General features: G+C 36.4%; 1 protein-coding gene across 6 annotated transcripts in view; it reads right to left on the bottom strand.

Moving 5' to 3' along the window:
* MON2 (MON2 regulator of endosome-to-Golgi trafficking) overlaps positions 1 to 21699 on the bottom strand; it is an 88377-nt gene that overhangs the window by 17442 nt on the left and 49236 nt on the right. The window contains exons 23-32 of one of the 6 annotated variants that reach the window (XR_015706182.1): positions 20883 to 21045; positions 20087 to 20380; positions 19481 to 19679; positions 17002 to 17630; positions 12309 to 12452; positions 11747 to 11764; positions 11353 to 11481; positions 9262 to 9452; positions 6406 to 6470; positions 710 to 770 (exon numbers count right to left, since the gene is read on the bottom strand). Coding sequence is in view for 5 of the 6 variants with exons in the window: in XM_087763849.1 (XP_087619975.1) it covers positions 710 to 770; positions 9262 to 9452; positions 11353 to 11481; positions 11747 to 11764; positions 12309 to 12452; positions 17002 to 17630; positions 19481 to 19679; positions 20087 to 20380; positions 20883 to 21045 (1828 nt within the window). In the remaining variant the exon portion in view is untranslated. Of the gene's footprint in view, positions 1 to 709; positions 771 to 809; positions 1190 to 3278; positions 5764 to 6405; positions 6471 to 9261; positions 9453 to 11352; positions 11482 to 11746; positions 11765 to 12308; positions 12453 to 17001; positions 17631 to 19480; positions 19680 to 20086; positions 20381 to 20882; positions 21046 to 21699 lie in introns of those variants that run through there. The other 5 variants (XM_087763853.1, XM_087763849.1, XM_087763851.1 and 2 more) reach the window with 5 other exon arrangements.

Below are 21699 nucleotides of genomic sequence, written 5' to 3'. Positions count from 1 at the left end.
CACTCTGGAGAGATGACAGGCGATCAAACCCACAGATATTGCCATGTCTTCTCTGCAACTCCTTTTTCTGTGTACCCCTCATCCCTGGTCTGCCACATCTCTTTGTCCTGGAGTGAAGGGGGACCAGTCCCTCTTCATTCCAAGAATCATCTCTTAATTTTCTTCAGCCTTATCCAACCAAACATGATCTCTTTTACAATTACACTGGTCTCTGTACTGCACAAACAAGACATAATTTCTTCATTTATGCACAAGCTTTTCAGTATTGAGAACACATCTGGAGGGCAACAATGTCATTGCTGACTGAATACCCCCCCTCAACACAGAAAGCACTCACTTTAGGTTTAATTGTCAGCTTCCTCCATGGTTTACAATTACCTGTGTAATTGCTTGGCAATAACATAATAAGTAAGGATCAAATAATGGGTTAGAGGCAGAAACGCATTCTGGTTTAGCCACTCTATGCTGTTTTGAACTTGAGTGGACAAGAAGTAGTTTTTGGCATGCCGCTTCCTGCTTTTTGCGTAACTCTGAAGCAGCTGAGTTCTGAGCCTATGAATTTCCTGTCTTGTTTTCAAAAAGGAAAACAATATCACAGAAAAAATAATGAATGGGTAACCTTTAAAAAAATTATTTCAGAACCAATTGCAATCTGTGAATTTCTCTTATCTCATTAGGTTCGACAGTATAGTTGTTATAGTCTCCTTACCTCAACATCAATACTCTCATTCTTCTGAAATTCTTGAATTGAGAGATTATCAGGAGGTGTACTAAAAATAAACATACTACGTTATACTTTTAAATTCACAACAAGTGTAAGGAGATAAGCATGGGAAAATGCATTACGTTTAAAGTCATTACATGCATCAAGTTGGTATTATTATATGGTACTGTTCAACATTTTCAAATAAAATCTTATGAATAATGATGATAAAAATGATTCAAAGGAAAAAAGTAATAAAACACTAAAGTTGAAGAGTTAAAACTGATGGACCTGATTAAGGACTTGCACCACCAACACCATTTTTGTTATGCATCTCAAAGTAATCTCTCTTGTCTTATATGTGCAAAAGTCACAGTATCTGTTTAGATGAGTCTATGAAGGTAGCATCAGGGGATCACAGTTTATTACGTTTTACTTTTTCTCTCACTTTGCAAGATAAGAGACTCTTGATTTTCAGCAGTGCATCTGTAAAAAAATTAATTTTTACATTTTCTTCTGCATTAATGAAACACACTTTTCATTAATGGGACATTTGTCTTTTTCCTTGATAACTGAAATATTTGTTCTCATTCTTAATGAATTTTATGAAGAGACAAACCCATTTTACAAAAAATAATATTGAAGAAATTCAGAGCTTTCTGCAGTTCGTCCATTGTATATAAAAATTTATTTACAGATGAAATGTCCAGAAGTGATTCAACCATGAAAACTACCCAGTACTTCAAGATCCTACTTTACCTGCTTGTCGATTTGGAAATCTTGTATCATTTGACTGGAAATTTTATGCTAACCATCAGTATGCAGTTTTCTCTGGTGAAGTTTTACCTCATTTACTGAGACCTTCCTTGTACTTACTGGCCTACCCGCTCAGTGAATTCCAATTCCTTTCCTTTGCTGGATTCTGCATCTGCTGAGTTGTTGGGCCAAGTTCCTCAGCAGGACAGAAAAAGTAAAGGCCTCCTACTTCGACAGCGATCAATTCCTTCAGCTGATGTGCCTACATCAGTGGTTTAGTTTGGATCACACATGGGCTTTTCAAGTTAAACTTTTAGACTTCCCTGTTTATATCCTTCGTTCATGTCTGGTCTTAGGGTGCACAGAACTGGATTCATTTTTGATGAAACTAAACCAAAAAATGTACTCCAAGCTCTCATAGATGCTTGCATGACAGGAAGCCAGACTAAAGCTACTCTGAAATAAAACACCTAAAGTGAGCCCTCTGCGGGTGACGGGTCCTTATCATGAACTGTTTTGCTTTACAGATCTGCTTCTACTGCGCTTTGGGGGAGCGGGGCAGGGGGTAATCAAAGAAGGTACTTCACATAAATAGATAAACTCTGAAATACCTTGCTTATAATCCCATAGTCATAGGATTGCCTGCTAAAATCTACAGTTTCAACATACAGTTAGGAAAATTATTAGAAGAAAAATCGATTATGAGCCAATGTCAACCTGTAGTACAAGAACTTTCTGAGCTACTTAAATGGGGAGGCTGAAGGAGCATATCACAAAAACATCACTATGTGGTCACCTTGTACTCTTCCTTAGGTATCCACTAATCCAACAGAAACAGCACACAGATCTAGATATGTGTCTGTTCTGACCTAGTTACGCTGGTCTCATTTTTCTGACATAGAGCAGAAGTCGGAATCCTCATGCCTGTGTCTCTCTGAAATTTAAAGACAGTTGCAAAACCCACTGGACTGTGGGTTCAGTTTCTCCATAGTATCTGATTTGCACTGAAGGTAACACGTTACTAGAGCTCATGGAATAACCAGTAGCATTAACAACAAAATCAGAGACAAGGTGCTATATAAGGTCAATATAAATTCATACATTAAATTCTCTCCTTTTCCCATAATTTTACTTTTTGCCTTTTTAAAATAACTATATAACACCTTCAAGCTGAGGAACAGTTTGGAAATGTGACCACTTGAAAGGAAGGGTTAGAAATATTGGAATTAAGATTGCCTGTGGTACTTCAACTTGCTGCTATTGTCTACACTTGTCTGTTACGATGCATCTTAAATTAGACGATGCCTTTTTTTTTCCCTTCCAGAGAAAACATCTGATTAAGTACACAGGATGGTCACTACTGAGAAGGAAGGAAAACGATAGGGTCAATCTGCCACAACATTCCCTGCCTAATTTATGGCAGAATAGGCAGATGCAAGGAAAAGAGAGCTCTGGACTGAACAAAGAACCAAGCTGTTCTGCAAGCAGAGGAATCGGTGCAGTACTGTAGAGACAAGCAGACTGGCATCCTTTGGCGTATCTCCAAACTCCCTCCCCAGCCCTCAGCTTTTCCTCCACCCCACGTCCCTCCCCAGGAAACAACAGACATGTGGTGGATAGTTCAGAGCTAAGTACGTGCTCACTGGCTGAGCAGCTGCCAAACATACGATTGTGGACCTGTGCCAGCCTTGTCCTCATAAGGGTACTCGTCTGGGCCTGTCTTCTCCATCCCACAGCCAATTTTAATGGAAGGTTTAAGAACTTTGGAGGCTTGTAAATCTCATTCAAATCTGGTTAGTTTAGCTAACAGGCTCCCCCCCCCCCAGTGCTCATATATGATGCTGACCAAGTCAAATAAGATTTTTCCAAGACAGGCTTTTTTCCCCCCTTCTTCTAGGTGCTTAGCATGAGACACCTGAAGTTCACTGTGCACACCTACAACTAATTTTCAGTTTTGACAATTATGACAGTATGTACCAATGTTCCTGCTTGAAAAATAAATATATCTCCCTTCCTCAAAGGGACTTTATGTAGATAACTTCACCACTGTCTGTGAAACACTCAAGTGTTACATGTATGACTAGGATAAAACCCCCAAAAAGAAAATATGAAATACTGTATTTATTATTGGTTTGTGTGTTAGGCAGTTAGGAAGTTTGGAGTTGTATGTTGGAAAACAAAGAATAAAATAAAATATTAAGTAGCTGTTCAGTCAGTACCTTTTGTAATGTATAAAGAAGTTAACTATGCAAACCTTTAAGTAGTAATGTAACCTATTATGATGCATACAAATGCAGGTCATGTTGAAATACATGGGAAGCTTTCATTCTTCCTAATTTACAACTGACTGACTTTCTGAGCTGAGCTTTACTTTAAAGAGGTGTTAAGACCTTTCTGTCCAGTCATCCATATCTGATCTGCCATATATGCTACAGATTAGGCTACATACTTGTTCATGTAGCAAATTACTCCCAAGTAAATAGATTTTTGTAAGTAAGGTGTCTATACGAAACATCTATCTAGGGGCCAAAAGCATGGCTGGTTTGATGCAATACAGCCAAACTGTCGCAGAAGGGGCAAGAGCCGTGGAAGATAAGAGGCAGTGCAATGCAGGCTGTTGCTATGTGCAGGCTTTCCTAGGTACAGAGCTCCCAGCCACTGCCCACTGTCTAGGGAGGGCTTCAGAGCATAACAACAAAGAGCTAACAGCCACCCAGAGTCCTGCTGTGCACAGCAGCATCTTTTTGGAGAGTAGTATTGATTTAATTCCCTCATGTGAGCACAGACTTCTGCTCTAGTAAATTATATATACACACACACACACACGTTTGTTGAATTTTATTTTATATAATGGCTTGACATGCTTCCATGAAAGCCTCTGGGAAAGAAGAATGTTATGAAATAATAAACAGACCAGGCTCTTACTAGAAGACAATTTTGTATAAATTAAGTTACATGAAATGTATTAATTTTTAAATGTCATTTTGATTTATAATAAAAATCAAGATTATTGAGCCTCCTCAGCTGTAGCTTGCTTTTAAAAAAAAAAAAAAAAAGCTGAAGCTTATTGCTTGGAAGCTGTTAATTCTCTATGACAGTAACATTTTCCTGAGCTCTTTTGGCTATATTTGAAATTTCTTCATGTACAAAGCTGCAGAGACCATTTCTGCTGTGCTTTGTACTTTTTAAACATCAATGAGTATCTCCTCTCATTCAGCCCCATAGCTGGCTTGAAAACCTGTTCCTGTCCAAAAGACAGAGGCAAGACCATGCAGAGGAGGTTCACTATTTTAAACGGAGATTCACAAAGCTTTAATTTAAGGGTACTAACCACAGTGACCTCTTGCCTAACCAATGTCAACTCAGTTTCACTGGTGGAAGCAATATCAGGCTATCTACACATAAGATTTCTAGGACCACAGTGATTAGAAGAATTAGGAGTTAGATTAGAAAAATTTTTAAAATGTTGATTAAAAATCAGTGAAATAGGAAGAGTTTTATCTTTCTACTCTATCCTCAGCCAGGTAGAGACTTGGAGAATGTGCATACAAAAATGAGACAATATGCACTGGGATATTTTAATGAACAAAGCTAAAGGGCAAAACTAGCCAAATCTGTTATGCAGTGTTGCCAGGAGGACTGACTGCAATAAGACATTTTGAAATTTTACAGAGATGCAGATATTTCATATTTAGAACCATCCCAGCAGTGCTGTCAGCTTTGAAGAATAAGGGCTTGAAGAGCAGCTACAAAAGGAAGATATTTACCTAGCTTTGTACGAAGCCTGGACAGATAATAGCATGGAACACGTAGAACATTAAATAATGGAAAGTGTGGAGTATGAAAAGGTATACAGGAGTGAAGGAAGAAAAGCAAGTTTCTTTGTGACAAAACATTTCAGTCTCCTTGAAGCAGAGTGCTTAGGAAAAATTACAGAATGCCAGCATAAGAAAGTAAATTTTCAGTTCTAACTGTATTCAGGTCTAACTGAATATATCTAACTGTATTCCCCTCACAAGGGGTGACATGTTGAATAATGGTAAAAAATCCAGATAATGCAGTAATGCTGTTACTCTGTCTCACCGATAGCCTCCTGGGGTGTCTCTGAATTGCGTTTTCCAAATTCTTTGTGCTCCAGAACCTTTTCAATCCATGCTGGTCTTCAGCAGTGCAGCCAGATTTGTACACTTCTGCACCTGCTTTAATAAATGCCCTGTCCTGCATGGCATATTTGCAAGTTGGAAAGCCACCAGGGACGACTGACTCAGAGTCGCAGTACACCACAGTTATGGTCAGCAGGGTCACTAAAACCAAGTCAAGTTTACAAGTCACTAATTTAACTCAGAGCACAGGGTGCTCTCATCTTCTCATATGTGGCTTGGTTAATTAATTTTGGTGATACAGACAAAAATCCAAGTACTACCAAGTTTAAAAACCACAACTCATTGTTAATATAAATAAATCAGGGAACACACTGGGAAACAGCTTTTATACCACCTAGCTGGCCTAAAATAAAGGATCAACATAGACAGTTGGAAAGGAAAGTACATTCCCATTTGCCTTCTCCTATAATCTGAAGATTGACATGTACCTCAACTCAGCGATAAATTTTAGCTGTTACTTTCAAAACAGTGAATAGATTCTCCCAAACTACTCTGGAATAAGACACCACTATAGTTAACATGTATTTTCTATTAGAACTATAACGAACAAAAAAAATTGAAATAGCACAGTAAATTTGAAAATTCTGAATTCAATTTACCTAGAAATGGAACAACCATAAATGTAAGACACTGACTATAATGCAATTACAATCCATGAAAAGACACAATTTAGAAAATTCTAACACAAAAGGGACAGATTGCCCTATTTGCCAAGGATAGTTTCACAGCATTTTGCACAGAAGTGCAGAAAGACTTAACCAAAGGAAATCAGAAGAGAATTACCTCAACGTGGGGAACTTCCACAGCTATCTCTAGAGCCCTCCTTGCATCACAGTGAGAGAGGCACACTTCAGGAGCATTGTGGGGAGGAGGAGGAGGAGGAAGAGGATGAAGAAAAGGAGAAATGACTGCTATTACTAATTGTCCTGACTACTGGCATGAGGCAGAAGTACCGCATTCTTAGCTTTAACTTTTTTTAGTATCACAAGGTTCAGGCTGATAAAGGGAACAGAAAGGCTATCTATCCTAAAGCTACTGAGGGGTAGGGCTCTAACTGTAAGTAGGAGAACCATGCACTTGGGAAGACAAAGTGCTATTTAGAAAAAGATGGACATTAGGGGGGCAAAAAAACCCCAACCCTAAACCAGACGTTCAATAGCCATACAACATAAAAACATACAACTACCTAAGCAAAAATCATCTACTCGTAACAAGCCAGGAAAGAGTAATGATAATGGCCATTTATTATAACAACAGGCCAAATTGTCCTGCTGTAGCCATATGGTTCTATAAACCACCAGCCTATTTTTAATATTTTGAATTATTTTGAACCTGAAAGCTTCTAAGTGAGAGAACAGAAAAGTTTCATATCACTTTTCTGAGAACATCTTTAATTCTGATGAAAATGCTGATCCCTAAAACACATTTTGTATGTAAAATTATAGAATACACTCTGGTCTCTAAAGAGGCAAAACCAGACTTACGGAAAGACAGACAAGTTTTAGGGCATCATAAATATTCACAGAAGTACTATTTTTCCTTTACCTCCAGAGAATATTCGCCCATGTATGACAGCTGGCAAAAGCTATTAGAATTAATGCCAACAGTGATTGGGTCTAGCAAGCAACATGTTAAGATGGAATTTCTATGGTTCGAACAACTTTCAAGAAAAGTATAGATCACTCACTGTAAGTTAAGAAAAACAGATAACATATTTGGCCAAAAAGGTCATGCAGATGATAGTGGATTATCTTGAATTACATTGAAGATCTGTGATAATCTTACTTCCCTGGATTTATGAGTGATTAATACCCAAAAACTGTAGCAGTGCCAGTCTGGGTTAGCTAAAAATGTGCACAATGGATATGTTTAATCTGTTTTGCAGATATTTAGGAATAATTCATTTACAGAAAATAGTAGTAAGTATTCTCAAAGTAACTTCTAAGTGAACATACATTCTTCTACAATAACCTGAAAAACCTTCATTTTAATTTTCTAAACCCAACAATCATACTGATTATAGGGTGCTAGCTGATCTGGACTGCCTGTCTCAGAATGGAAGCAGGACTACTAACCGCAGCTGAAAACAAAACCAAACAAGATACTGCAAAGATTATTTTAAATTAAAGAAAGAGTGAAGCATCAAAAAAAGAAAAAATAAACCCCTTGGATGATTACAATGTCTTTTATGTAGTCTTGATGAGCTTTTTTATTTTCAGGTCCTCCTATTTAATAATAAAGGTTTTTCATTCAATTGTCATGTAACCATATTGATTAAATTCCAAAACCATTCATTATTACAAACATTTTCACTAACTGATGTGTCTCTAACATTAAGTTTCATTGGTATTTATTTTTTGTCTGTTTTGGGCAAGCTGCTATTTATTCATCGTTAGTAAATACAGCTGTGTTTGGTTGCTGATTTTTGTGTGTTTGAAAACTATACACACAGAAATACATAGCTTATTAGTGTTAGGTATAGAAGAACTTGTCCATTTTCTATTACAAAGAAAGATTAATTTGTTACTGAAATCAGCATACGCACAGAAAATCACAGAATTAAATTCTTCATATTCCACATTGTCCTTTAATCTGAGACACTATTGGATACACTTAAACTACTCCTAAAAGATGCTTACCCACAGATGTTCACAGAAGATGGAAATTCCATACCACTCCTAAGCAATCTTCTACAATACCTAACCTTCCTTTACAGTAAAAGGTTTCCTTAATGTCAAACCTAGATTATCTTTGCTGTACTGAAATCCATTTTTACCCGTTCTCAAGGGACAATAAAAATTCTTCTCTGGAGCAATCTTTTACCATATTCTGAAGACTCATCATGTCTTCCTAATGGTATATTCTTTTGGTTAAACAAACTAATAGATCAGGTTGTCTAAGTCTCTGATTGTTACCATTTTTCACTTCTGAACTTTCTCAACACGCCCACGTCTACAGTGTTCCATTCTTGGGAGATTATGCATCTACTTATACATCTGCCTGTCTGTCTCGTTATAAATCTGACTATTTAGCTACACTTTTCATGAAGTATTATAAATAAAACATGGTTAATTGTTTAGGTGCAGTCAGTTTATCTTGGGTAGAAACAAATGCAAGATAACTATGGGCTTCTACGTGAACAGCAATGTAAGAAATAATTTTCCAAAATTCATAGTAAGTGGAATATTTCAAGATGAAACTCAGGAGAAATACATATAGTTAATGGTGTTCACCTTAACTAAAAACAATTATTGTTGCAATTCCGTTCAAAGTGAAAAAAGGAACAAACTGAGTACACATCAGTAACTATCAAATCTATAGTAAACATCCTTGGGAGTCCATACAGAATTCCTTGGCCTGGTCAGAAAGGCTATGTCTTGTATTCAGAGGTCAGCCGATCTCTTTCTTGCTCAGACATTTCACCTTATGAATGAAGTTTTTTCTACTACTTTCTAAAAGTATACTTTTCTGAAGTAGACAGACTGGTTACCTTTTTTCCTTCATTAATTAAAATAATTTTCAGATATCAAATCTCTCTAAAGATAGGCTATTTTTACTGAACTTTACTGAACAAACTACTTACAAATATTTTCCAGTTTAAAAAAAACAAAACAAACCAAACCACAAAATGGTGTTTACCTTTTGGTGAATAAAAAGTCTTCAAAAGTATTTGCTAGCTCTGGCCACATACTGTCAAATTTCCCAGAAGATGCATGCTGCCTTGCAACAGGTAGTCCAATAAAAAGAACTTTGAGAAGAGAGGAAACAGCCAGCTTCCATGTGCTTTCAGAAGGACAGGAATATTTCAGACTAAGAGGTATTCTTAGGGTCTGCAAAATGAAAGTTAAAACAAAATTTATAGCTGCTCAGACAAATCTAAGAATACGACCAGTTTCTGCATAAGATCTTGGCAGACACTGTCATAAGTGGTAGTACACATCCCTACCTTTTCTGCTGGTATATGAGATGCTCTTTTAAAAATATAATTATAATTTACCATATACCAGCTGGCTAAAGCACAGGTCTGTTGCCAAGTACAGGGTTAAAAAGTCAGAGTTGATCCATTACCAATTACACTATGAAATTACATACTAATTTTCATTTTCTCTATTGCCATCCACCATTTCTGCTAAGCCTGACAAACGGCCTTTCCTAACATCTAACAGATTGCAGGCAGTTCGTTATCATGAGTGTATTCTGGAGAGTTCAGTCCCGTTTCTAGGAAGCTATCCCAAGTGCTTCCACAGTAAACAAAAAAAGCCTCATTAAATTGAAACTTTTCCTAATATGCAAAAGTTGAACTGTATACATATCCACTGCAAGACACCTGGTCATTGCTGACTGTTAAACGACATGAAGTTTAAAAGCAAAAAGAGTTAGTGAAATTCTAAGATAAAGGCTGCAATACAGCTCCAATGTGTAGCAGATGAAAACACAGTAAATTTTAAGTCTTTTAAATATAAAGACAGCTTCAATATCTATAAAAGACAGTCATGAACGAGTTTAAAAACATTAAGCATATGTACTATTTACACTATGTGTATTCCTTTTAGTATTGTTAGTCAAACTAACTAGAAACTGATACCAATTTATCTCGGAAAACTAATTATTTAGTCACTATATATTTGAAATGTAATTAAATTTGGGTATTACACGTATGCCCCCAATGCTTTTAGTGAAGTCTCTGATTTGAGGAAAGCAGAGGCAGGAAAGATTCACTCTTGCTCTCAAGAGTGCGTCAATTGTAATTAACTCTCTATTGCCAAAAATCATGAGAGCTAGGATCCAATCCTAGAGATAAACAGAATATTTTCTTCTGCTGCTATTGTTCATAGGGGTGAAATCTAATTCCAATATTAACATGGGCTTTCGAGACGTGAAAAAGAATTTTTAAACCATTTTCATCTAGTGCAATAGATCACATTATTACCAACTGTGAATGTTAAGTGGTGTTTATATCAGTTTCACCTATCCCATTAAAACAGAAGTGGAAAACAACTGCATTAACTTTGAAATACAAATATTTAATTCATAAAAGATTCCAAATAATACCACATAACTATTTTAAACACATTCAAGTTTCTAAATTTCTGTACAGGAACAACTGGATGTCAGCCAAGTCATTACAAACAAACGTAGGTCACATACATTTTTTTTTCTAGATATTTACTACTAGTTCTATTATTTACCAAAATTATTTGCTAAAATGGAAACAAGGTCAAAAAAAGTTAAGAGTTTGGCAATTTCACCTTAAAGGCACATTTGAGCACCCGTGACATTTCACAGCTATGTCAATGACACACAAAGTCATTAAAAGCAAATCAAAAGTAATAGCTAGAGCACATGTCCTTAAAGTATATATGCCAGTCTACAGAAATTGGTCTGTGGCCTTCAATATCATATTTACTAAGAGGCCTGCTTATCAGATTCAGGTGCGTAATACTTTCAAAGACTAATATTTTGTGTCCTAACACATTTGTTAATTTTTATCTTAACATTGAAATACTGATGCTGACATTGTCCAGCTAAAGAACAATACATATAGCCTAGTCAATAGCCTTGCAGCTTTGGAAGAAATTACTACCTGCTGCTCATCTTCATAAAACATCAATTTGTTTACTAAAGCTTTAAGTGTCCCAGAAAGTGGTTATTAACACTAGCTCAAAATAAAACTCATGATTTTCAATATAAGCTCATTAAATTCAGAGCACACGCAGGACAAACTTTTACCTTAATAATGTTCTGAAGAACCTTCTCCGTTACCACAGCTTTATGGCAAGCTGTCTTTTGGTATAAGTCCACAACAACTTCCAATGACCTCTCAGCAAATGGTACATAATTCAATGCTACCCATTCCGCCTAGGAAAAGAAATTAGTGAATTACTGAACTATATGTGAAAACATATTAATTAAGGAACAGAAATGTATGTTTTGCATTGAACTCTCAGTTTTATGCATGCAAGGTTTGCTAAGAACATGGTCCAAGCAATAAAACTGCAAATACACCGTAGTCTGGCTATGAAAACGTACTCTACATTGAAGTAAAGTACATTTAAGTAGGAGAAATGTTGCAGTCTAGGCAAGACAACTACATTAGGGCAATCTTTAAGGAAATTTAACTCACCGGTGCAAATAGTTGTATCTAGTGTGATTCCATTGTGTTGCAGGACAAATAGAATAAGAAGAATTAATACATACATAATAGTTACCTCTTTGACTACAGTGAATCAGATGCTCATGCTTAGTGAACAGCAGAGTACACAGATAAAAAAAATTATTGAATATGTCCCATTTCTCTACAGCACGTGCAATTAAAAAATTTGCAGCTTGAGGAAATTTTCTCCATTCAAAATTATCATGTCTTTCCATTAAATTTGGTATCACATGTAGGAAAAGTTATTTTAGATTAATTCACTGGACAAATTCAGACACGTTCACTATGCCTGGTGTCCAGGCAAGACCTTTCCTACATGGAGAAAGACAAAGTATAAAAGTAAAGTAGAATTCAAAGGGAGCAAATGAAGGTAACAAAAACATGTAAAAAATGCTAATAAATTAACTTATTACTCAACATGCACAGTGAAGTTTTTACAGATGGAATAAATGCATCTTGCTAAACAACCTCTATCTGAAGCTGAAGTGGGTTCACCAGCCAAGTGAAACAAGCGAGATTTCTAATTAATTACCTGATTATACTTTGCATTTGCAATGTGCTTTGTTTCCAGCTGTCCATACTGTGGAGGCTTGCAGGAAAATTCTACAAAGGCCAACAGCTGGTCGAAGATTGCAGGATACATTATCTGCATACTTTCTGAGCCCACACATATAGCCTATACCAAAAGAAAATACAAAAGCTTAATATGTATCTTGAGCTTCTGCCTTCAAAAATCTGTATCAGTACTGGATCAGGAGCTCCTAAAGAAAAATTCCCACATAAGACTATGGAAGAGTCATGCTGTATAAAAGACAGGGTATAGTTCCAACAGTTTAAGGAAAGTAAGTTTTGTTATTTTATTAAAGTAAATTAAGTGGCAAGATACCTAGGCATATATAGTTTAGTAAATACAGCTATCTCGTTTCATCCAATAAAAGATATCTTTTCTTTACAAACTCTGCTTTGTCATGACAGCAAAATATAAGTCTTACATAAATCTTGTCTGTTGTTCTCAGCCACATCTTCTTTAAGTTCTACTTCAAGGAACATTTAAGTCTCAGAAGTAACTCATATAAGATTTTCATAAGTAGTTAAAATTGTGTCTTACAGAAAGCAACATAAATAAAATGAGAATGATATGACTTTGGTATAGCTGAAACTCATAGTCTCGCTTTAAAATGGAAAGCATTTCAGGAAGGGTGTACTTAGAAGATGTCAATGAAATACCATGTTGTCATAGGCTAATGATTTCCTGTTGCAATATAAATCCCAAGGCAATCTCAGGGCATTTATTTTCAAAGCCAGATACAATGATTCCATGAAGTTACTCTAATTATTTTCTGTCATTTTAAATGTCTTACTTTTCCTCCCAAAGTCTCTCCTCTCAAAGCTTCAAGAAACAGTCTATTTATTGCTCCACAAAAAGACCTTGTACTTGTACCGTCATTTTTCTCTGGGGAGGATTCAAACCTCCTTTTCATTAACCACAGATCATCCATGACGAGTTGTGGCTGATCTCACCCAGGGTGCCAACAGCTCCGAAGCTGTTCAAGTGCTGTCTCCATGCTCGGGCTGTGTCATGAGCTGTGGCAGTCGATGGACTAGCAAATATCCAGAGTCCCCAGCCATGAGAGGGAACGAGCCAACAGGGGCTACAGGCACTGTCATCACTAGACCACCCTAAGACCTAGCTGTACCTCCAGGCAATCTACAACCTGCAGCAGAGCACTCCATGAATCATGAATGGCCTCTCCCTTTTCCTCAGCTTCCTGCAATTCAAAATGCACGTCTAATGCTCAAAAAGCTTAATCAACATTATGAACGTAGTGCAGCACTCCTAAAAAGCTGTACTCCTTTTCTGGTGCTCAAGTTCAAGACTGTACTGTACTCTGAAAAAGATGCTTTGATGCTAGATACTCACTTGTGTGGCAGAAGATTAAAAGGTTAATTGCTGATCTGAAAGTATTCAACACCATGTAAAAAAATTCCAGCTGATATGCTGCTGCACTGAAGTCACTGCACCAAATTTTAACAGGTTAATGCAAGATTACATACCTATTACAAAAGGTATAAAAAATGATTTTATGTACCAACACATGGATTAGAAAGGGAAAGAGAGCATCCACAAACCCCTGGGTAACTTTTGTATAGATGCAACTTACTTGCACAGATGCAACTTACATTACCCACAGAAGACTATCGTAACATCTGTGATGGCAAAACTTCAAAACATGTTTGCCATTCACTCCAAATTATTACATTTTTTTTATTATTATTATTCATTTCAGGATCAGCAGAAAATTTCGGACACTACTTTTCCTGTACTGGTGAACAAAAGCAGTAAGTACTTTCTGTTTGAAGTCTGTGCATGAGTAGCCTCTTATTCTTCGTATTTTATGAAACTCTTGTAAAATTTTTATTTTACAGATAGAAGCATTTTCTGTCCAGTCTACTGGGGTATTTTCAACTCTAAAACTTATCCATATAATATTAGAAAAAAGGAGGATTAGGTCACTTAGTTTTGAAAATTCATCTAACTAGAACTGCTTTTCAAAGAGGTTTATGCTTCTGACTGACACCGGGTACCTTTTATCTAAGCGTATGAAAAACTCAAAAATAGCCTAGCAAAGTGCGTGACGAAGGATGTTGAAAATATCTTTAAGAGCTGCTTATAAAACAGAGTAGTATTTACTGCGTTACATGCACTTATTTACATACTTAAGTGAAAAGACATGTATAAATCAAAAAGTAACAGCCAGGCAACAACAAAACACAAACAAAACCTAAAATAAAATACTCTGCAGATTGTTGTTGTAAAAATTGACACAGCACTTTAGTTTCAGAAATTTATGCTTTATAGCATTCTGGTACTAACCTTCACATTTTTTTAACAGTTCAGAATTATCTTACAGGTCCCAGTGCAACTATTGTCATGGACTACTGTTTTTTCTACAGCTCTCCATAGCTAATTCTCTACCATCTCTGCCAGTGTATGTAGATATAGCCTTGAGTTTACCACACTCAGCTCAAGAGGTTTGCATCCATACTGCCTGCAGAGGCAGAATTCAAATGTTTCTGATCCCTAGGTATGTATCTGTGTTCATCTGCCTGATGAGCCAGCTGGCTCACTGCAGAGTTGACCCAGAGTCAATGTATGGAGGCAGTGAAAATAATCAGAGAATTTGAGCTTGAGTACAAACTTTAGCTGAGCTACAGTGATGAAGCAGGCACTTACACTACAGCAGTGAAAGCCTAGAAAACAAGTTCTAATAAGGAATAAAAAGAACACTAAGAACAAAGCAAAGGGTGTAAAATGGGCTCAACACATGGAAGTCTGAAAGGAGAACCAAGGTTCCCTTCCAGTCCTATGTTCTTGAGTTGCAATGTCCTTTGCTAGTGAAGTCACATCATAAAATCTCTTTATTAAACCCATCAGAGGCTCAGTCTTAAAAACGTCAGGGTTTTTCATGCTATTCCAGTTCCAAGGTTGTTCCAGAACTTCTTAGAAAATCAGAACTGGCCCAAATCCTCCTGTATCAGCAAAGAACAAAACTTAATCTGAACCCACAATGCAAACACGGAAGAAACATTTTGTTTAAAAGAAGGTGGTGAGTATTTACATACTCCTCTTTAACTGTTCTACTAGCTTCTGTGTGTACTCCTCAGAGTATTAATTCATTTCAAAAGAGGAAGATACTGTGGCCTGGCCTCCAGAAAAACCATCTGATGGATGGCCTTTGCTCCACATCACTACTGGCTGGCTGCCTTATCATGTGAATTGTACTGTGTTACATAGCCAAGAGGAGCCATCATGTGACTTCACAGAACTTACTATGTCCAAATATATTTTAACTTATTTTTTTAGCGACTTCAGTGCTGTTCTGTTAGTAATATAACTACAGATGGGGTGGGAGGTACTGTATAGATTGAGGTGCCTAAGACTTCCTGTGGAAGTCTGTGTTTGCAAAGGCTTGTAACTGCCATGCTAACCATTTCGACTGGGAGAGGGGAAAGGGGAATGTCTCTGTTTCTTGTGGGGAGTTATTGCTTTTGTGTTTGTTTAAGAAAACTTCAGCTAAGAGATTTAATACAAACTTCTAATCTTACACCTCTGTTCTCAAAATACATTCATGAATATTTGTTAAACTCATAAACTAAAGGAATGACTGCAAGATAATGATTCTGCGTTGCTTGTGGGGTTTAAATAAGTATGAGATAAGTTAACCCACACTAAGCAAAAAGAAAACAAGATACTGAATAGCTGATCATTAAGTAGGCACCATGTGTTCGATGAGCTAAATGAGGCAGGGTCCTGCCTGAGGCGGGGGAGGAAAAAAAAAATGGTATGACCACACAGTCAAGCAAAGTAGTCATAACATGAAGCCCAAAGGGAATGAAGTCAAGTAACGTGGATAGTTTTAATTCTGGCATTTCCCAAGTAGTTTTTCTGGGCAGTTTGGGGGTTCATTTTTTTTAAAGCAGTGCTTAATATAAATGCATGATCTCATTCATTATCAACTGTGCTTCTTTTGAATAAATAAGTTTTCTGAATGAACAATGTATTTTGCAAGGAGATGTTTTACAACTCCAGAAAGAAATAAGCAATACCTTTTTTCTTTATTTAACTACCCAGGAAAAGGGCACCCTAATTTGTTGTTTACAGATTCACTTGCATGAAGGGTGCTCTTTGAGGATGAGTTGTATAGTAAGAATTTCTTAAGCAGAGATGCATCATTTTCCTTAAACAACTGATTAACAAGAGGCAAGAAGGCAGGTGGTCTGCCAGAGACCTTTGTATATTTTATGTTTTGCTTCAACACAAAGTTCTCATGATCACTATTCTTCTAAACTTTGTTTATGGGAGTACCTGGGCAACATAAGGAATACTGTTTGGGGGACTATTCCCCCAACTCTGTGTACAGACCCTCATAATAGTACATTACTGTAATATTAGAGGGACAAGTAAATGGCTACAAACACAGCATCACACTTAAGGTATTTCTGCAATCAAGCAAAAGTGCATTTCATAAAGATTACACCATTCCTTTCAATGCAGAGCACCTGGGTTGCAGCAGGAATGGAGATCTGATTCTTCTAATACAGTACCCTGTGCAATTATAAATAATTTTAAAAATCCATGTTTAAGTCCCCACACTATAGTTCTGAGAAGAACTGAGACACAGTGTAGTTTACCTTTCATCACACATTTGAAGTCACATTATTACCTTTTGTAAAACATCTAAAGCTGTAAGCACCGCTTCCTGTAAACTTGTCAAAACTGCTTCAGTGTAAGACGGAAGGATGAAAGGGGAAGCATCAGAACTGATTGGAACTGAAACAGCACCATGCAAAATGACACCCAGCTTTTGGAGATCATCCATGCTGAAACCAGTTTTGATGTGTTGGTAAAGAGCTGGGAATATTTGAATTAAAGCTGTAAGAAAAGGCTGGCTGGGAATGAAAGTCAATTTATCACAAGTAATTGGAGGCCTTGTACTTTCTGAACCAATCCTATACCAGCTGTTCCAGGCTGCCCACCAAAGATTCAAATCTTCAATCTCATCTGTTATTACTGGTGGTTCAGATCCATTGTATCTTCCTATTCTTTCTCCTATGGAGTCAGTTCTCATGAATGATCTGCCAAGACTAGTGGCAGTTGTTGTCCCTACCACCACAGGTACAGAAACGTTGATAGCAGGTGGTGTGTCAGGCTTCTCTGAGTCTCGGACAGGAGAAACAATTTGTAAGATCTCCTGGAAGCTTTTCAGAGCAGCTAAGGAAACTTCATTATTTTTGCTGAGTGCTGCTGATTGGATGTGATCAAGAAGAACGTCCCAGGCTTGGGAGAAGTCTCCTATTCAAAAAAAGAAGAGAGAGGAAAAAAATAAACTTGGAACTGGCTCCCTGTTCCCCTTCCCACCCGTGTCTAAAAAGCGGTTCATGTACTTGTTACTCTAATACAGAGAAATTTCATGAGGTTAGGTGATGGCTTGAATGACTTTCAGAATATGTGAGTTCAACTGTAACCAGAAAGAAAGAATGTGACAGAGAAACACATAAATATGAAGAATGAAACAATGTATCAATGTTTATGTCGAATCTGCTAGCAAAAAATCTCATACCACATCCCATACCAGAAAAATAAGTTTTCTTTATTCAGGATAGTGAAACAGATTTGTTCTTATGCATACCAGATGCCTGTTGATTTCAAAAAATGTTAAGCACACACAAGGAATTAAGGGTCAAATCTATAGTCTAAAGATCAAATCTATATATATAATCTATATATGCATTTATAAAGACCTGATTTTAAAATGCTCTGATAATTGTACTGTGGAGAAAGATTTCATTTTTGGAGTTTGAGTTTTTCATTAAATTTAGCATTAACCTTCAATTTTCTATGTTACTAATTACTGGGTTTGAATAATTAAAGTAGCCCTGTAAGGTTTTAAATTTTTATTCAGTTTTAACTCAAGTTTAATATAGTTTAAAATCTACCACCTTTCTGCAAAGTACTCTTGATAGCTATTAATATGTTGGTATCTATCACAAATAATCAAAAGTGAAATAAAAGACAACTTATTTCTAGTTATATATATTAATTGCATACTATGGGATGGTGAAGGTATATTAATGTAATGGGGAATTTTCTTTGCAAGCTAGACATTCTTTATATCACATTTTTATTTTTGAAAGTAATGTATTTAAGTAATTCTAGTTAACCAAACTAGAAATGAAAGCTGTTTTGAAATTATATCACAATATCTCTGTTTAGAAGCTTAAACTGAAACAAAACATTTTTTCTGTACAAACCAGGCATGAATGCTAAATTATATTTAGTTCAATACATTTACATTGTTCAATTGTATGTAATAGTATTTCATATTTTACAATAGCCTGGTAAATGACCAAGGAGAAAGTGAAAAAGAAATAGAAAAATCAGAGCCTGAGAAAAAGGAAGAGAAAGAAATAAAGATACCAAGGAGTTATAGAAGAAAAATAAAGAACTTCAAAACGGGGAAGGTAAGATTTTAAGGAAGAAGAAGAAAAGGGGAACTCACTTCAGTTAGCTGCATTAGGGACAACAGTAAAGTAACTCAAGCTGACATCTCTGTACAAGACAAACAGTGGAGGAGTATCACGAGTGGAGAAAAAGAATCACTTGAAATAGTGGGTCATCTCAACATCTTTCACGTCATAACAAGTCCAATCTTTTCAATAAAAAAATTCCCTTTCTTCTTTTCTAAGCTATATACTTCACTGACTTTACAAGTGAGTTCTCTTTACATTGTAAGAGCTCTGTTAAACTTGACACACTGATGCCATGGAAGAGTTCTAGGCAAGTGTTGCATAGCCTTAGTAAGACAAGAGGAAAAATATGTTCTGACAACCAAAAGAACAGAACAATTATTATTGTTATCAGGCTACTATAAATGAAAGCTATTTGGCACCCAGAATTGTGACTAGTGAGACTTCATCTCAAGTACTGTGATATGGAAGATGAAATTGGTACTTACAATTTTTGGCTCTAAGGAGCATGAATTATAAACTCCATAATTTTCATCACATTTGCGGTGAGACATAACAGAACACACTTTCAAGCTAAGATTAAGATTCTTGCCCATTACTTTAATTGAAAAAAAATATACAGAAGCAGAACATTTATTACTGTGTCTTTCAATAACTGTAAACTATAAATTTTACCTAAAGGCTGCAGTAAGTATCTCCTGGTGTTAAATATTCTTGCAACTCCAGCCAGTGTTAATACCCATGTCTCAGCCCACTGTTTCTCAGCTGTATCCCTTGAATGATGGATGAGAATGTTGCCACCTCCTGATTCAATCTTCTCTTTGTCAGCTGTGGTAGAAGATTCTCGAACCCTATCCAACAGGTGAAATAAAACCTGTAGCAGTCAGAAAAAGAGCAAAAAAACAACTTTTCAAATAACGTAGTTGCATTCATGGTAAAACAACAAAAAATAGTAATTTTTCCATTATCCGTTCTGTCACTGTGTCACCTTGAGAATTCCCTTATTCTAAACAGCCTCTGCAACAGCTAAGAGTAAGAATCACCCAACCCATGTTCACGAGAAGGGTTAGAAACAGCATGATCAAAACCACTGAGAACAGTGTTAGCACTAACAGAAAGCTAAAACCGGTGGATCTCAGATACCTCACAGGTACAACAGGCAACAGACTCAACTACAGCCTGACTTGGTCCATAATGCGTAACCAACATGACTGTGATCTAGAACAGGGCATTTGACAGATCCTCTCTAAAATACCTTCAGTGGAAGCTTACACATCATACCTTCCATATTACTGTGTGCCACGTGGAATGTTGCAATAAAGTTCCATGAGCACCAATAGTAGAAAACAATGTCTGCCCAGCGCTCTTTCTAACTGCAGGTCGGGGATCCACACACAGTTCTCCAAGTTTGGCATACAGGCATAACCAAAGACAGTCAAATGGTGGTGCAGGATGAAAAGGCCTATTCAGCATCACCCCCTTTTCTTCTGCCTGTTTCTGCAACACTGCTTCTTCTTTGTTTAGCTCCTTTTCAATTATTTCACCTCTTTGGAAAAAATAATCCGAGATATTCCACTACAAAATAAATAAGACATATGCTGTTGTACAATAAAAATATAATCCTCTTAATGATCATGAAATAAATTGTTTCTCATTTTCACATTTAAAAGTATTTTGCGAAGTACATCAAGATATTAATTTGCCTACACTGATGGAAGAAGATCAGCACAAATACTGCAAGGTGCAGAAAGTATTTTTCTTAGCCTCAGCTTTTAGGCTGGAGTTATACGCAAAGTACTACAAAGGGAAACAACGTATTAAATATAAGATACTGATGAACATGGTTACAATGCAATACTATTTCTTTACCTCGCCCCGGAGTCATGCAGATTAAAGATAAATAGTGCTCACTCAATTTACATATGATTACGAATGACAGCACGGGAGTTCAGTAAGAAAAATAGGTTTAGGCTTTCATTTGTAGAATTGACTACAGATTAATTTTAATTTAAAAAACAAAAAAGAAAAGAAAATGAAAGCCAGAAGCAGCATCACTGTAGGTTAATATAAAACTCACCAACAAACCAATTGAAGTTAAGCTAATATTTAGCTCTTGATTGTGAAGTCCAAAGCTTCCTGCAACTTCAACAACTATCTGTAGACAAGTACATGGCATTGTTGGAAGAAAGTCTGTCACAACCAACTGAAGACACTGGAATGCAGTCCGTATTAAGGACTCTCTTAAAAAAACAAAACAAGAACAAAACACACACACACACTCATTTCAAATTTCTTCAAGAGCACAAGAATGTTTTGAATACAATACCTCAGGAGATAGCATTACTAAAAGAAAAAAAAATATTAATGTTTCTGAGATGAATTTGCAACATTTTAACTGTTTCAAGTAGAGTTTCTTTTGAGATATAACATTAAGGTGAAGCTTCAAATTCTGATGAAGTACTTTAGTCCATGTTACCTAGCTAGTGAAGTCAATGTTTAGACTCTCCAGTGGCCCTCAGCTAGTTTTATATAGTAAAGTCCGCTTCTCTGTTCTAGAGGTCTAGGACTTGTTAGTTTAAATGTGTCAGCTAAAACATCCTAAAAAAGCCACAATGGACAAAACAAAGCTTAAGTTTGAGCATGATAATCTTCTAAAGAGTAAGCTGTTCTGAACAATTTCTTGTATCAGCATTTACAAATTACTTAAAGTATGCCAAACAGGTGGGCAAAATGTGTTTTTATTTAGTAGGGAAGATGCATGCTGACATAATGGCAGTCTTACTTGCTTCAATACTATATTATGTTAGACAAAATCTTTCCGAAATATCTGCCATTAAATAGATCTTTAATAAATACTTTGCCTTCAGAATTAAATTCTGAATACAAACAAAAAT

Source organism: Nipponia nippon, unplaced genomic scaffold (genome assembly GCF_047370975.1).
Source record: "Nipponia nippon isolate SJK-2023a ecotype South Korea unplaced genomic scaffold, ASM4737097v1 scaffold_3, whole genome shotgun sequence".
Taxonomy (NCBI): Eukaryota; Metazoa; Chordata; class Aves; order Pelecaniformes; family Threskiornithidae; genus Nipponia; species Nipponia nippon.
The sequence above is the reverse complement of the archived record's forward strand: the minus strand, read 5'-3'. Positions and strand labels throughout refer to the sequence as shown.